Source organism: Trachemys scripta, chromosome 3 (assembly GCF_013100865.1).
Source record: "Trachemys scripta elegans isolate TJP31775 chromosome 3, CAS_Tse_1.0, whole genome shotgun sequence".
In the NCBI taxonomy this organism is placed as follows: Eukaryota; Metazoa; Chordata; order Testudines; family Emydidae; genus Trachemys; species Trachemys scripta.
The window spans coordinates 115,901,275-115,917,296 of NC_048300.1; the positions used below are offsets into that span (position 1 = coordinate 115,901,275).

Genomic DNA, 16,022 nt, shown 5'->3' on the forward strand with positions numbered 1-16,022 from the left:
TAAAGTGGGCTACCAGACAGATACCCTGTTTCCCCGAAAATAAGACAGTGTCTTATATTAATTTTTGCTCCCAAAGATGCGCTAGGTCTTATTTTCAGGGGATGTCTTATTTTTCAGAAATGAAAAATGCCTTATTATCGGTGGATGCCTTATTATCGGGGAGGTCTTATTATCGGGGGGATGCCTTATATTACAACGAGAGGCAAAACTGTAAGTAGGCCTTATTTTCGGAGGATGTCTTATTTTCGGGGAAACAGGGTAGTACAGCTGAACTCATTAATCCTTTCTCCCAAAAGATCCAGGTGCTACCAAAAATGCATCAGGGTGTAGCTACCAGAAGTATCCCTCCTATTTGTGCAAAACAAACACATTTTAAAAAGAGAAAATAACAGTGATTGTACAAGTGGACTTGCTGTAAAAAATGTGGCTTTTCCACAACTCGGTGTGGCCTTGGCAAAGTATCACACAATAGGTGCAAAAATACCCTTTTGATTTCTATGTAATTTCAGCTTGTATTTTGAATATCTTCACAGATCATTTGATAGTGAGCGATTCACATAGAACATTCTGTTGAGACCAGCATAATGCTAACACCCTAAATAAGGGACTGTCACCTCTTTGCAATGTACACCCAGTGACAATTAGTTTGTAACTTTTACAAGCTTTCCCTATTGCTACCTTGAAGCTCACCTGTGTAACTGTACCCAGTAAATACCTTTCTCTATGTACAATACAGGGATCATGGATATACAAACTCCACTGAAATCATCAGTGGGAGACAAGTGCCTGGGTTTAGGCAACTCTGACGTGAGGCTCCTCTTCTGTCTCCTGGCCTAGACTGGTATACGTTACTGAAGGTTCCAGCTGTCCGGTTGCTGGCAAGTCTACAACAGGTCCTGAAGGGTTTCGAAACTGCTTATACACCCGTGGATCCTGGGCTACGTACGTAGACGTGGAGGAGTACAGCACCAGCCCAACAAGGATAGTGAAGAATGACAGCAGATAAAGTCCTGAAAACTAAACATAAATAAGAGTTAAGTCATTAGAAAGTTTCACCGGTTATTCTGTGCTCACGAGGGCTAGTGGAAAATTGCAGGCACAGATCCTTGTTTTTATATGCACAGCATAGAGCACTGTTAGTCGTTCCTTGTTTGACTGTAGATTTTGAGGAGATACTGGAAGTTTGTTTCCATTACTCGTGCCACCTATTTTATCAAAAATATGAGTGCAATTCTCCTGTGGCCCTAGCAATAGGTAAATATGAGTTTGTTAACTGGGACTCAGAAGATCTGGGTTTTGTTCTCAGCTCTGACACTTATCTGCTATATGACTTTGCCCAAGTCACTTCCTCTCTCTGGAGTTCAGTTTCTCCTTCCGCAAAATAGAGATAATGCTATTTACCAATATTTGTAAAATGTTTTGAGATCTATGGATGAAAGGTGCAGTTTTAAGTATGAGGTTTTATTGTTTTCAAACCACGTGGCCTTAAAGTATAACACATAGTCAGTGCTATATAAATAGCAGTGATACCATGAATTTAAAATAGCATTTAAAAAGTACCCTTAGAAAATATATTTTTAGTAAAGGCTCTTTTGACATTTACTTAACCACATATTGGTGCCTGGTAGTACATCAATATTTATTCACCTCTGTGAAAGCCCAAGGTAGTTCACTTGCAGCAATAAATATTGTGTGTGTAAGCTGAATTCAGAAAGCAGATAATAGGGCTGCACATGCTTTAATGTGATTTCAGAAAAGTCAGAGACTTTAGCTTTAAGAATCCCTGGGATGACTTCAAAAGGTTGAAATGTACACGCAGAAGATCAGATATTTATCCAAAGCTTGAGTCTGCATAATCTGATAGGCAATTTCACAAGCCCAGACCTTCTCTTGAGTTTTCTGATATATCCTGCTTCAGATTGGGCTGGAAATATCACGCAAATAGCCTTTTTGGCAATATTTCAGCACTTGCAGGTGAGATAGAGGCAGGAACCCAGAAGTCCATAGGAATTAGAAATAAAGTATTTGATACTTAGTCTCCTGTAAGGTCACTGTATGCTGCTGGAACAGCTGCCCTAAAGGGGAAGCTGAGGCTTTCCTCAGCAATGGACGAATGTTTGGATGGTGGGAAGGCGGCATAAACCGTTTTATGTTGTCTGCTTCTCCCACATCAGCAGAAGGAATATGAATTATACCAGAGCTGGAGCACAATGTACTCCGCTAATTTCCAGCCAGTGGAATGGTCCCTACTGGTCCATTCTAGTTGGCATAAGTCAGAGCAACCATGTGGCCACTCCAGCTTGTCTAGGATCAAAAGAGAAGTAAAGGGGGCTTAAAGTCACCTTTATGCTCACCACAAGCTGTACCAACCATGAACCCAATAAAGGAAGAAAAATTAACTTTCGGAATCTTTAAACAGTACACGCGTAGAAATGGGCAAAGATGTGATGTGAGGGTACATGTGCACCCCTAATCAACTCCCACAAAGCAATCAAAAGTGATCTGAATTCAAGACTCAGAGGACAAACTGCATGGAGCAACTTGCTGGTCAAAGGATATAGAACTGATTTTGTATTTAGCAAGAATTCTAAAAGTGCAAGTGTTCAGCAGTGGTCAGGAATACAAGAATGAATAAAAATGCCAACAGTTAACTACAATTGTAATCAATTATGGGCTACCTCAAGAGGTGGATATATTATTCTGAACAAAAGGGAGCTGCAAATCTGTTCTCTAATCCTAGCTGACTATGGGACTATGACAAGTGCCAAATGTGTTTCTCTTGGTTCATTTAGATGCAGTGCTTGAAGGCCAGACTAAGTTAAATTATTCAAGCAAGAGCTTCAGCAGTTCTGCCCCACTTCTTTATGCTTGTAAGGAAATAATTTTGTCAAATGCAAATTCTCTTTAAAGGTGCAAACTTTTTCCTGTTATTAATTTGCTACCACAGCACTGAGCTACAGAGTTTGTGTCCAACATTCCTACTTGTGATTAATCCTGCTGCATTTGGCATTTTTCAGAAATAGCCCCTCTGAAGGGCTTCTGAAAATGCTAGAAGCATAACCCCTGATAAGTCTGTATCTGCTGTCATTTTGCACAGCGAGAGTGTAATAAATACACTTCAGAAGGGAATGCACCATAATGGGGAAAGTTTAAAGATGTCAGGTCTGTAGCTGGAAAGAAGACAGGGCTCTGCTTTTCGTCAGTCATTAATTCCTTTTTTCCAAGCATGTCACCAGGTCTTCACGTGTCATCTGGCAGTGTGATCTGATGTAATCACCCAGCCAAAAACACAATGCAGAATGCGAGAGCTAGTCTGCTGAAAGATTCCTTCCATGTGTCACAAGCCTGCAAGGAGTGGCTGGGTAGAGATCTCCCCCCTGTGGTAATCAAACCCCAAGTCAAATTGATCCAATGTTTTTTTCCTCTCTGTTTCATTTTAATTTTCACTCCCTGAGAATGTCTCAGTTCTCTCCTTTTCTCCTCATACATAAATTTTGGCACCTCTTGGCTGTAGCAGAGGGTCTGCTTTTCAGTCTCAAATAAGCCCAAACTAAATCCCAGGCACAAACTTTCCCAAAAGGTTTTAGGGTGGGAGGAAGAGTTTCAAGAATCTGAGCCCTGATCCGACAATCCGGCTAGTCTCTACTGTGGTATTAGGCTGAACGAAAACCCAAGGTCCAATTACCATCCAGACTTCAGGAGTTTTACACTGGGTTGGCAGTTGAATTTCATTTTTATTGCTGCTTGCTAGGTCAAGACACCTCTGAGCACCAGAAACTGAAGAAGGGAAGCAGTGGGGAGGACAGATGTGCGTGTCCCCAATCCCATATTCTGCAAGGGCCTATAAGGCCCCTACCCACTGCCAGATGCCTGGCTCCTTCACTGAGTTGCTAGTGCAATTGCCAGTCACAGGGACAGTGGGGAAAAGCAGCTCAGGGAGCAACAGCATCATACAGATTGCAGTAGCCTTAGAAAAATGGAGCTGAGCACAAAACTGTCTTGGGGTGAGGACCCCTACCGAGAACTCATCCCTACACTATGGAAGCTAGGGGACCAGACAGCAAATGTGAAAAATCGGGACGGGGTGGAGGGTAATAGGAGCCTATATAAAAAGAAGACCCAAAAATCAGGACTGTCCCTATAAAATCAGGATATCTGGTCACCCTAATGGAAGCTGGGGGTACAGTTATCCAGGAGTAAGGAGGGAGAGACAAAGAGGATGAGGGGAGTGGTGAGAGAGAAGACAGCCGGGGGTGGAGGTAGGAGAGGAAAGGTAACAAGGGAAATGGGAGAGAACAGGAAATTTTTTAAATTACATAATATTTACAAAAATAAAGCCTATTTTGACTGCATCCCTCTCCCCACTTTCACATTGGTGTCTGGGAACATGATGAAGGAAACAAACTAACAAGATGTGCCTCTCCTTCTCTGGACACTTGGCATATATGCTGTTATCCTCTCCCCCAGCCCTTGGTCTGCTTTTATCATTTGAAAATGGTAAGCTCTTCGGGGCCAGGGTTATCACTGGGGCTATGTTTACACCGTGCCATGGCATGCACTATAGGGGAGCGCACCAAGTGTTGTGCACTAACTTCCCCAGGAGGACGCTGCTGGTGCAAATGAAAAGGTGCCTTGTTCACGTTAACACAGTCCTGTTGAAAGAGGATTATGTTAACACGAACTAGGTACCTTTTGGGTCACACCAGCAGCGCTGGCACGGGACAGTTAGCACTCAACACTTTGTGTGCTGCAATTCAGAGCCCTGTAGCCCACACGATGGCAGAGCGTACAAAGGTCTGAGTGTCTAGCTTACTCAGTGCAATGAGGCCCTACAACAACAAAATATAATAATAATCGTTAACACTTTCCTGGTTAGAAACAAGAGGATACAGGCTGGAGCTGCATTTGTTTATTTTCTCTCTTTTCTATCATAATCACTTTCTTAGAAGTTTAGTCACTGGCTCTCTGCCAGGGCCGGCTCAGGCTTTTTGGCTGCCCCAAGCAAAAAACAAAAACAAAAACAAAAAAACCCTGCGGCACGGCCGGAGCACGGGTGCAGGGGGACTGGCTGGGGGGGAGGGGAAGGGAGCGGGTGGGAGAGAGAGAAGGAGGCGCCAGGGCTACAGCGGGGGCGCTGCCACGCGGCCCCTCCCGCTGCGCGGGCTCCGCTCCGGTCGGCGGGGAGGGAAGGAAAAGGACTGCCCTGCAGGGCACTCTGGTTCTCCGCGCCGCTGCCCCCTACGGGGCGGCCGGAGCGGAACAACAACAAAAAAGTGGCCGTACCACCCTAGGATTGGGCAGAATGCCGCCTTGAACAATCTGCCGCCCCAAGCATCAGTTTGCTCAGCTGGTGCCTGGAGCCAGCCCTGCTCTCTGCAGTGCTAAGGTGATAAAAGTTGTTCATAGCATTGCTGGGGTTTCAGCCTATTTCATTCAACGGAGGTAAAGCAATATATATATATATAGCAGGCTAGTGAGGGAGAGCAATCGTTGATTGGATAATTTTTCCAGCAGCTTTTGGGCCCCATCCAAAGCCCACTAAAATCAATGGAAATCTTTCAATTGATTTCATGGGCTTTGAAATCAGCACTCTGAAGAGCTTAAGACAGACTATGTTAATCAAATGAAAATTGAGTACAAATGCTATTCGCTGTGCAGAGTTTGTTAGATTTCCCAAATGAAATCTTTTTGTTTTACTGAAACTTGTATTCACTGAAGTACTCTACTGCTGTGTCTGTGTAAGGAATTTTTATCTTGACCCGCGAACCTCATTTCCTTTAGATTAAGTGTTAATAGACAGTAAAAGAAACAACTTCAAAAATAGCTGTTCCATAAACTATTCTAAAAAATGGAGTTTGAGTGCATCATTTTGTATTGCTACCCTACATATAACTGAACTAGAGCTCTCAGAGGTTGTGTAATTCCTCTTTTGGGGTGAACCATTGCTTGAAAAAGATATTGCTGTTCATTTTTCTAACTTCTCTTATTTTCTCTCATCTATGTCTCATAAGCCTCGCAAAAAATATAAAAATTCGGACTGTTGATTAATTGCAGTTAACTCACATGTTTAACTCAAAAAAATTAATCACAATTAATCACACTGTTAAACAATAAAATACCCATTGAAATTCATTAAATATTTGTGGATGTTTTTCTGCATTTTCAAATATATTGATTTCTATTACAACACAGAATACAAACTGTACTGTGCTCACTTTATATTATTTATTACAATTATTTGCACCAAATGCATTTGCATTAAAAATGATAAACAAAAGAAATAGTATTTTTCAATTCACCTCCTACAAGTACTGTAGTGCAATCTCTTCACTGCGGTAATGGGCCAGCGAGAGGGAGACAATCCCCCAGATAGTTAGCTCTTTAATCAAATTATTTCTTTTAAGCAGGTACATCACAACTGGCATTCTGCCCTTCCACAGGGAAGCATTAGTAATCTGTCAATAATGAGCTCAAAACTTCTCTGCTGTCCTTGACCAGTGCAAAGGTCTCTCTCATTGGTGGTGGACCACAATTCCCCTTCAACAGTGGTTCTCAGCTTTTCATATTCCATCCCCCCCCTTCCATTTAGCAAATGTGAGAAGAGCCGGGGGGCATGACCCCTAGGTTGAGAACACTTGCCTTAGTGACCTAAGACCACACTTAACAAAACACAGAATGAAACTCAGCAAGAGAAGGTCGTATAGTTATAATCTCCAGCCGATACCAAATCCACAGCACTGGCCAAATCAGTCAGGAGAAGCCAGCTGTTTTTCAGTGCAGTAGATGGAAATTTCCTTACAGTGAAAAAAGGAACTCTGAAATAGAGCTAAAGCCAGCTGGAATCACCACGCTGCCTATTTTTGCTAGGGGCACCTTGTTGATACTATGGCAGATAAATAATGGAGGATTAAAATGAACTTCTCTGTGTATTTGCATAGATAGGTCAGAACCCTCCGTGGGGTTAATGATAATTACATGGATGAAGGTAGCACCTAGAGAACTCAACCAAGTCAGCCTCCATCCATTATGCTGGTACACACACACACACACACACACACACACACCCCTCCTGTCCTGAAGAGTTTGATTTCCAGCCTGAACTGGAGCTGTAAATGCTGTAATGTAGTCAGGTTGAATGAATGCATCATGTTGCTCAGTATCGACCACTTCTACCAATTAATGAGCAGTGCTGGTGGGTTTCTAAGGACTTTCATCCAAACTTCTTTAATCAGAAAAAGGATGACGGGCATAGCATGGGAATTGATGACAAAGAAATGGAAACAGAGACATCCTCCTGGATCTGATAAGGATGCAGAGATCTCTTCTATAGAGAAAGAAAATAAATACCTCTGTTTTAGTTAATTTCATACTCTTATCATAATGAACATTTATGACATTCCCCAAAACATGTGAACTAGTCAGCACTAAATCACTCTACACATCACCGCCTGCCTGCTATGCTTGACAGAAGTTATTAGAGGATCTATCTAAAGGCAAAGATGGTGGAGTAGCATTGTATATCAATGATGAGGTAGACTGTAAAGAAATAAGAAGTGATGGAATGGATAAGACAGTCTCTTTGGGCAAAAATCACATTGGGGAAGAAAGCTACTAGACCCTCCCCTGGGATAGTGCTTAGAGTGTGCTACAGACCACGGAGATCTGATTTGGATATGGATAGAGACCTCTTTAATGAAATAAATACTAATGGGAAATGTGTGATCATGGGAGACTTTAACTTCCCAGATATAGACTGGAGGACAAGTGCTAATAAATAATAATAGGGATCAGATTTTCCTGGATGCAATAGCTGATGGATTCCTTCACCAAGTAGTTGCTGTACCAACAAGAGGGGAGGCCATTTTAGATTTGGTTTTGGTGAGTAGTGAAGACCTCATAGAAGAAATGGTTGTAGGGGACAATCTTGGTTTGAGCAATCAATTAATGGAGATATCCTATCTCCTAGAACTGGAAGGGACCTTGAAAGGTCATTGAGTCCAGGCCCCTGCCTGACCAAGTACTGATTTTACCCCAGCTCCCTAAGTGGCCTCCCTCAAGGATTGAACTCACAACCCTGGGTTTAACAGGCTAATGCTTAAACCACTGAGCTATTCCTCCCCCAATCATAAGCTAATTCAGGTCAAACTAAATGGAAGGATAAACAAAAATAGATCTGTGACTAGTGTTTTTTATTTCAAAAGGGCTAATTAAAAAAAATTAAGGAAATTAGTTAGGGAAGTGGATTGGACTGAAGAACTTGTGGAATTAAAGGTGGAGGAGGCCTGGAATAACTTCAAGTCAAAGTTGCAGAAACTATTAGAAGCCTGCATTCCAAGAAAGGGGAAAAATTCATAGGCAGGAGTTGTAGACCAAGCATCTCAGGGAGGTGATTAAGAAAAAGCAGAAAGCCTACAAGTGGGTTTGTAGGATCAGCAAGGAAAGCTCCCTTATTGAGGTCAGAACATGTAGGGATAAAGTGAGAAAGGCCAAAAGCCATGTAGAGTTGGACCTTGCAAAGGGAATTAAAACCAATAGTAAAAAGTTCTATAGCCATATAAATAAGAAGAAAGAAGAAGAAGTGGGACTACTAAATACTGAGGCTGGAGTGGAGGTTAAGGATAATCTAGGCATGGCCCAATAGCTAAACAAATACTTTGCCTCAATCTTTAATGAGGCTAAAGAGGAGCTTAGGGATAATGGCAGGATGACACATGGGAATGAGGATATGGAGGCAGATATTACCACATCCGCAGTAGAAGCCAAACTCGAACAGCTTAATGGGACTAAATCGGGGGCCCCAGATAATCCTCATTCAAGAATATTAAAGGAACTGGCACATGAAATTGCAAGCCCATTAGCAAGAATTTTTAATGAATCTGTAAACTCAGGGCTTGTACCGTATGACTGGAGAATGCTAACATAGTTCCTATTTTTAAGAAAGGGGGGAAATGTGATCTGGGTAACTACAGGCCTGTTAGTTTAACATCTGTAGTATGCAAGGTCTTGGAAAAAAATTTGAAGGAGAAAGTAGTTAAGGACATTGAGGTCAATGGTAATTGGGGCAAAATACAACATGGTTTTACAAAAGGTAGATCATGCCAAACCAACCTGATCTCCTTCTTTGAGAAGGTAACCAATTTTTTAGACAAAGGAAACGCGGTGGATCTAATTTACTTCGATTTCAGTAAGGCATTTGATATAGTTCCACATGGGGAATTATTAGTTAAATGGGAAAAGATGGGGATCAATATGAAAATTGAAAGGTGGATAAGGAACTGGTTAAAGGGGAGACTACAACAGGTCACACTGAAAGGTGAACCGTAAAGCTGGAGGGAGGTTACTAGTGGAGTTCCTCAGGGATTGGTTTTGGGACTTTTTATTACTGACCTTCGCACAAAAAAGTGGGAGTGTGCAAATAAAGTTTGCAGATGACACAAAGCTGGGAGGTATTGCCAATACAGAGAAGGACCTGGATACCATACAGGAAGATCTGGATGGCCTTGTAAACTGGAATAATAGTAATAGGATGAAATTTAATTGTGAAAAGTGCAAGGTCATGCATTTAGGGATTAACAACAAGAATTTTTGTTATAAGCAGGGGACTCATCAGTTGGAAGTAACAGAGGAGAAGGACCTCAGAGTATTGGTTAATCACAGGATGACTATGAGCTGCCAATGTGATATGACCGTGAAAAAAGCTAATGTGGTCTTGGGAAGCATCAGGCAAGGTATTTCCAGTAGAGTTAAGGAGGCGTTAGTACCATCATACAAGGCACTGGTAAGACCTCATCTGGAATACTGTGTACAGTTCTGGTCTCCCATGTTTAAGAAGGATGAATTCAAACTGGAACAGGTACACAGAAGGGCTACTAGGATGAGCCAAGGAAAGGAAAACCTGTCTTATGAAAGGAGACTCAGAGAGCTTGGCTTCTTTAGCCTAACCAAAAGAAGGCTGAAGGGCGATATGATTGCTCTTTATAAATAGATCAGTGGGATAAATACCAGGGGGGGTGAGAGGAATTATTTAAGCTCAGTACCAATGTGGACACAAGAACAAGTGGATATAAACTGGCCATCAGGAAGTTTAGACTTGAAATTAGATGAAGGTTTCTAACCATCAGAGGAGTGAAGTTCTGGAACAGCCTTCCAACGGGAAGTGGGAGCAAAAGACATATCTGGCTTCAAGACTAAGCTTGATAAATTTATGGAGGGGATGGTATGATGGGAAAGCCTAATTTTGCCAATTAATTGACCTTTGACTATTAGCGGTAAATACGCCCAATGGCCTTTGATGGGATGTTAGATGGGGTGGGATCTCAGTTACTACAGAAAATTCTTTCCTAGGTGTCTGGCTGGTGAGTCTTGCCCATATGCTCAGGGTTTAGCTGATCACCGTATTTGGGGTCGGGAAGGAATTTTCCTACAGGGCAGATTGGCAGAGGACCTGGAGGTTTTTCACCTTCCTCTGCAGCATGGGGCACGGGTCACTTGCTGGAGGATTCTCTGCACCTTGAAGTCTTTAAACCATGATTTGAGGACTTCAATAACTCAGACATAGGTTAGGGGGTTATTACAGGAATGGGTGGGTGAGATTCTGTGGCCTCCTGCACAACGCTGGTCAGACTAGACAATCATAATGGTCCCTTCTGCCCTTAAAGTCTGAGTCTAAATCTCAGCCTAATCTAAGCCCTCAGTATAGATTACTTGATGCTACTGAAATTTGCAAAATATTAGGAAGCCATAAAGATTACTTCTCACCTTATTCGGTACCTGCAGTGAAAATAAACTATACAACACTTACAATACACTTTTTATAAATCAAAAATTTTAATGTGCTTGTCAAACTGAAGATAATCATACAAAACAAGGTCTAGATAATATGTATGACATGACATGCTTAGTGTATGCAGCAAACCTACTGAGTTTGAGTGGCTGGATGTTTCAGCTATATATCCTAGGGATGTTCCATAGGGAATTGATGCCAGAATACATTCACCCAGTCAGGGTTAGTGTTAAAGATAACATCTGATTTAGCTGCATGACCTGGGGTTCAAGGCAATAGTTCTGATGTTTGGTTACTATAGGCTCCTGCCAGGAAACTAGTGAAGCACTATGATTTAGTGATCAAAGAAGATGAATGGGCTTGACCACCTAAGTTTCTGCTATAGGTGGGTGAACCAGTTCACATAAATTAAGAAAAGACCAAAACCATTTTGCAGATTGGCCAAAAAGGTTTGGTTATTTTTAAAAACCAACATTACACATCTCTAGTTATGGCTGGAAATGAAAGTTCCTAAAAAGTGTGAAAATCTGTTCTTGCAGTATCTTTCCCATCTGGATCCATGAAACTAGACATTTTATGGAAAAGCCTGATAGTGCAAGGTTTCCAAATTAAATGAAGTTTGGATAAATGCATCTGAAGTTCTGGGTGTTTATCCAGAATGAACCTCTAAACCTTTCAAAGTTTGTTCTTATCCGTACTTGAGATCCTTGTGCCTCAAAATGGTGTTTCTCAACCCTTTTGATATAGGGGGTCAGCTTGCAACCTTCCTAAACTGTGTCAGGAAGATCTCAGGGACTGGCACTGGTCCACACAGACCAGTCACTGAGAAACACTGCCTCAAAGTAATCTAGTTGAGAAACTGGGTGCAAAGGTGGGTCCTTGCTGAGGAGCAAATAGTGCTTTGGATTTCATCTTTCCTGAATAACTACGAAGAAAGTAGATGAAAATAAAAGGAAAAACCATAAAAAGGGAGGAAAATACATTTCTGGGTCTGACAAGAGAAAGTCATTCTTCATATCTCATGAAGTTAGATGGAAAATCAGAACAAAAGGAAATAAAAGTGTGTTTGCAACTAAGGGGAATTTCTGCTGCAAGAGGGAATTTGCAGACAAGTGCTTCTGCCTGTCACTGCTGAACAGAGCCACATTGTTTCTGGCACTGGAGCAAAACAATAGTGTAAATGACAAAGACAGACAGATGTGCTTCTGCAGAAAAGCCCACACAAACAAAGAAACTCAGTGATTTGCTAATTTTGGTTTTGCACTAAACCATCATGATAATGATCATGACCATTATTTTTTATGGTTATGAAAATGCAAATTCTCTTTTATCCAGCCCATTGAACTGGAAATAGCCTGCAAGAGCAGTGCAGATTTTTCCGCTGGGGTTCTCCAATTACAATTTTATTTAATAAGAATAGCAGCAGTCTAAGCCTCTTGGGGGCTGATATGAAACATCAGACTACCTGCTGATGGCAACCTAACTGCGTTGAAGTCTTGAGATGAGAAAATGTAAATGTCTATTAGATGACTAGCTGAAGTCAAAACTTGGAGACATTATCTGCCTCATATTACATGATAAGCATCTGAAATGTAAGAACCACTACCTTTTTCCCTCTCCAGTTGAGAAACGGTGGAGAAGCAAATCATTTCAACAAGAATTAACAAACAAACCAGGCCAATTAATCCATGGAATATTAACCCTTTTAGAGAAGTAACTTCCTGAGAACATGCTTCTGAAGAGCAACAAAATCTACACAAAACCTTTCACTGGAGCACAGTTCATTTCATTCCATATTCCTCTTTACATTCTTGATGCTGTGAGGACTGGCAGTCCCCAGCAGTGCTTTATTCTAATCAGCAATCCTGTGTAGTTTGGCGAGGCCCTCTGTTTTCAAAACTAATTCATTTTGCAGCATAATCTGCACAGCCGATCAAATCAGAGGCCAATGAGGGTTCCTTTACAGACTTGTATCCTCCCCCCTTGGGTAATTTCACACATGAGTACATGAACTGACTGAGCTAACAGAACTAAAAACGAATTTCTCTCATTATCTTTTATATGGCAGACAGACATTTCCACTTGGGTTGATGAATTGATCGAGAGTCTGAGCTTGTTTGCGCACTGCTCTCTATTTTCACCTCAAATACAGCAAATGAACTGCACTATAACAAAATCCAGAAGTTGCATGGAATGAGTTCTCCGTGGGATGCAAGTCTAGTCAGTAAGAATACCTGTTACAGCTGAAAGGTCAGATATCTGGAGATTTTACATAAATTACCTAATTTGCATTGAGTATTATGCATTCTTATTTACATGAATGACAGCAAATGTCCTAATTAACAGCATTGAAGTCTGACAAGGCTGCAGCTTGGAATGAGCTCTAGGAACATAGCAGTGCTCAGTTCCTGGCTTTCTCTGGAATCTCCCTGGGTTCCTGTTCAGCTCCTTAAGGCTCTGCACCTGGATGTCCCTTGCCCAGGACTGGGTGGAGGGCTGTGGTTGCGTGGCTATCCCCCAGTGCTGGCTGCTGCCACTCTAGCCTGGGAGGAGGATCTGGCTGCTTCCAGTCATTGGCTGAGGTTGCTCTGGCTGGGCTTCTGGTCCCTAGCTGCCCCTTGCCAGGGGAAAAAAAATTCTGTCCCTGCCTGCTGATTTGGGAGGTGGGAAGCTATGGCCATGGCTTCTAGCTGTGGAAGGTTCTGGCTCCTAATTTCTGATAACTGGTCACAGACCAGAGAGTTGTTATAACCAGAACACTCCCCAGTGTCACTCTAGCCATATCTCCAAGTCTATGAATGTGGGTTGGGTAGGGGAACATAAGAATGGCCATACTGGGTCAGACCAAAGGTCCGTCTAGCCCAATATCCTGTCTTCCGACAGTGGCCAATGCCAGGTGCCCCAGAGGGAATGAACAGAACAGGTAATCAAGTGATCCATCCCCAGTTGCCCATTCCCAGCTTCTGGCAAACACAGGCTAGGGACACCATCCCTGTCCATCCTGGCTAATAGCCATTGATGGACCTATCCTCCATGAACTTATCTAGTTCTTTTTTGAACGCTGTTATAGTCTTGGCCTTCACAACATCCTCTGGCAAGGAATTCCATAGGTTGACTGTGCGTTGTGTGAAGAAATACCTCCTTTTGTTGGTTTTAAACCTGCTGCCTATTAATTTCATTTGGTGACCTCTAGTTCTTGTATTATGAGAAGGAGTAAATAACACTTCCTTATTTACTTTCTCCATACCAGTCGTGATTTTATAGACCTCTATCATATCCACACTTAGTTGTCTCTTTTCCAAGCTGAAAAGTCTCAGTCTTATTAATCTCCTCTCATATGTCAGCCATTCCATACCCCTAATCTTTAGTGTTGTCCTTTTCTGAAGCGTTTCCAATATATTTTTTTTTGAAATGGGGCGACCACATCTGCACACAGAATTCAAGATGTGGGCATCCCATGAATTTATTAGAGGCAATGTGGGGGCATACCATGGATTTATATAAAGGCAGTATGATATTTTCTGTCTTATCTACCCCTTTCTTAATGATTCCCAACATTCAGTTCGCTTTTTTGACTGCTGCTCAGGGGTGGCTCCAGGCCAGCAAGCGCGTGCCTGGGGCGGCAAGCTGCGGGGGGCGGCGTGCCGGTTGCTGTGAGGGCGGCAGGCTGGTGGCTTTCGGCAGCATGCCTGCGGGAGGTCTGCCCGTCCCTCGGCTTCGGCGGCAATTCGGCAGCGGGGATGCCAATGGTGCGACACCAGTGGACCTCCCGCAGGCATGCCACCAAATGCGCGTGACCAGCGGACCTCCCGCAGGCGCGCCGCTGAAAGCCACCTGACTGCCATGCTCGGGGCAACAAAAAACAGAGCCGCCCTGCTGCCGCTGCACATTGCATGGATGTTTTCAGAGAACTATCCACAATATGACTCCAAGATCTTTTTCTTGAGTGGTAACGGCTAATTTAGACTCCACAATTTTATATGTATTTAAATGGATTAACTTGAAAAAGCAGCTCTTATGGTTCACAGCCATTAGACACAACAGGGAAAGCTCTTGTAAAGTTTTCTTAATTTCTTAGCAAGTGGAGCGCAGATCCATGGGACCATGTGGTGGGGAAGCAGAACTCTCAGAATCAGGAGAAAAGCAGGAGGATCACCCGAATGAGCTCTAGAGATCTTAGTTTGAAAACAACTTACTGTGTAGCTAGAAGACAATTTTACTGTAATACATCAAGATACCTATAGGTGTGCAAACTCTTACATTGATAAGAATGGGAAAGGTACTTGCATAAGTAATCCATGCTTCTGTCACTGTTCCTTTTAAACAGTAGTAGTCAGAGCATATTTATTTTTGCCAGAAGAGTGGAGCAACTGTCCATGGACTCCAGCTAATCTGGGACTAGCAGGTAAACAAAGGAAAGTGTTCATGAGCCCTTGCAGCATGCTCAGTAGGGTATCTCCAAGGGTAGGGCCATTTCCGCTCCTAAGTGTAAAGCAAAAAAGGCACCCAACTCTTCAGTTGTTTCAACCAGACCCAGAGTGAGACAGCCATATCAGAGGGGAGGTGAAGATCTCTGTCCTGAGGGCTGATGCTTACAGGGCTGCTTTCACTAACTGCAGCAAGAAGACAACCACAAGGAGAAGGATACCAGTCATGTAAAAGAAATAGATTCTTGCTGCCTGTTCAGCTCAGGATGGTGTAGGGACATTAATACCAAAGCAGGGGTGCATGTTTTAAACACATAGGATTTGTTTATGTTTTGGTACTGAAGAAATCTATAGGTTTGATACTGTGCAAATAAAAATAGTATTTGCTGTATTGATGTAATAAGATTGCATTTAGATTCATGAGTCATAGTTAACACTCAAAATTGACCTCTTTTAAACTTGAAGATTTTTTTTTTAAGTCTGAGTAGCTCTACTACATGCATTATGGTGTTTTTGTTCCAAACTGGAGCAACTCAGAGTATGGGCATCCACAACTGTTCAAATTTGCATATTTATCGTATGTGTTATTATCCACAGGTAGAAGTTCTGCTGTCAAAACAGACTGAACCAGCTCATTATTCTTACAGTAAAATGGAATTATAGTGACTACTTGTGTAATCAAAGGCTAGTTGGTTACACATAAGCTCCAGGTACCTACAGTACTGACCTTCTGAGACAAAGCCCACTAAATTAAAGTAGCACACATTGAAAATCAAATAAAATAGATATTTAAATGCTCATAATACTATGGG

General features: G+C 42.3%; 1 protein-coding gene across 1 annotated transcript in view; it reads right to left on the reverse strand.

Annotated features, from left to right (window-relative positions):
• Window positions 1–265: 265 nt before the first annotated feature.
• SLC35F1 (solute carrier family 35 member F1) overlaps window positions 266–16,022 on the reverse strand; it is a 379,360-nt gene continuing 363,603 nt past the window's right edge. The window contains exon 8 of the mRNA XM_034765797.1: window positions 266–1,017. Within this exon, the coding sequence (XP_034621688.1) occupies window positions 793–1,017 (225 nt within the window). The 3' untranslated portion in view covers window positions 266–792. The remainder of the gene's footprint in view (window positions 1,018–16,022) is intronic.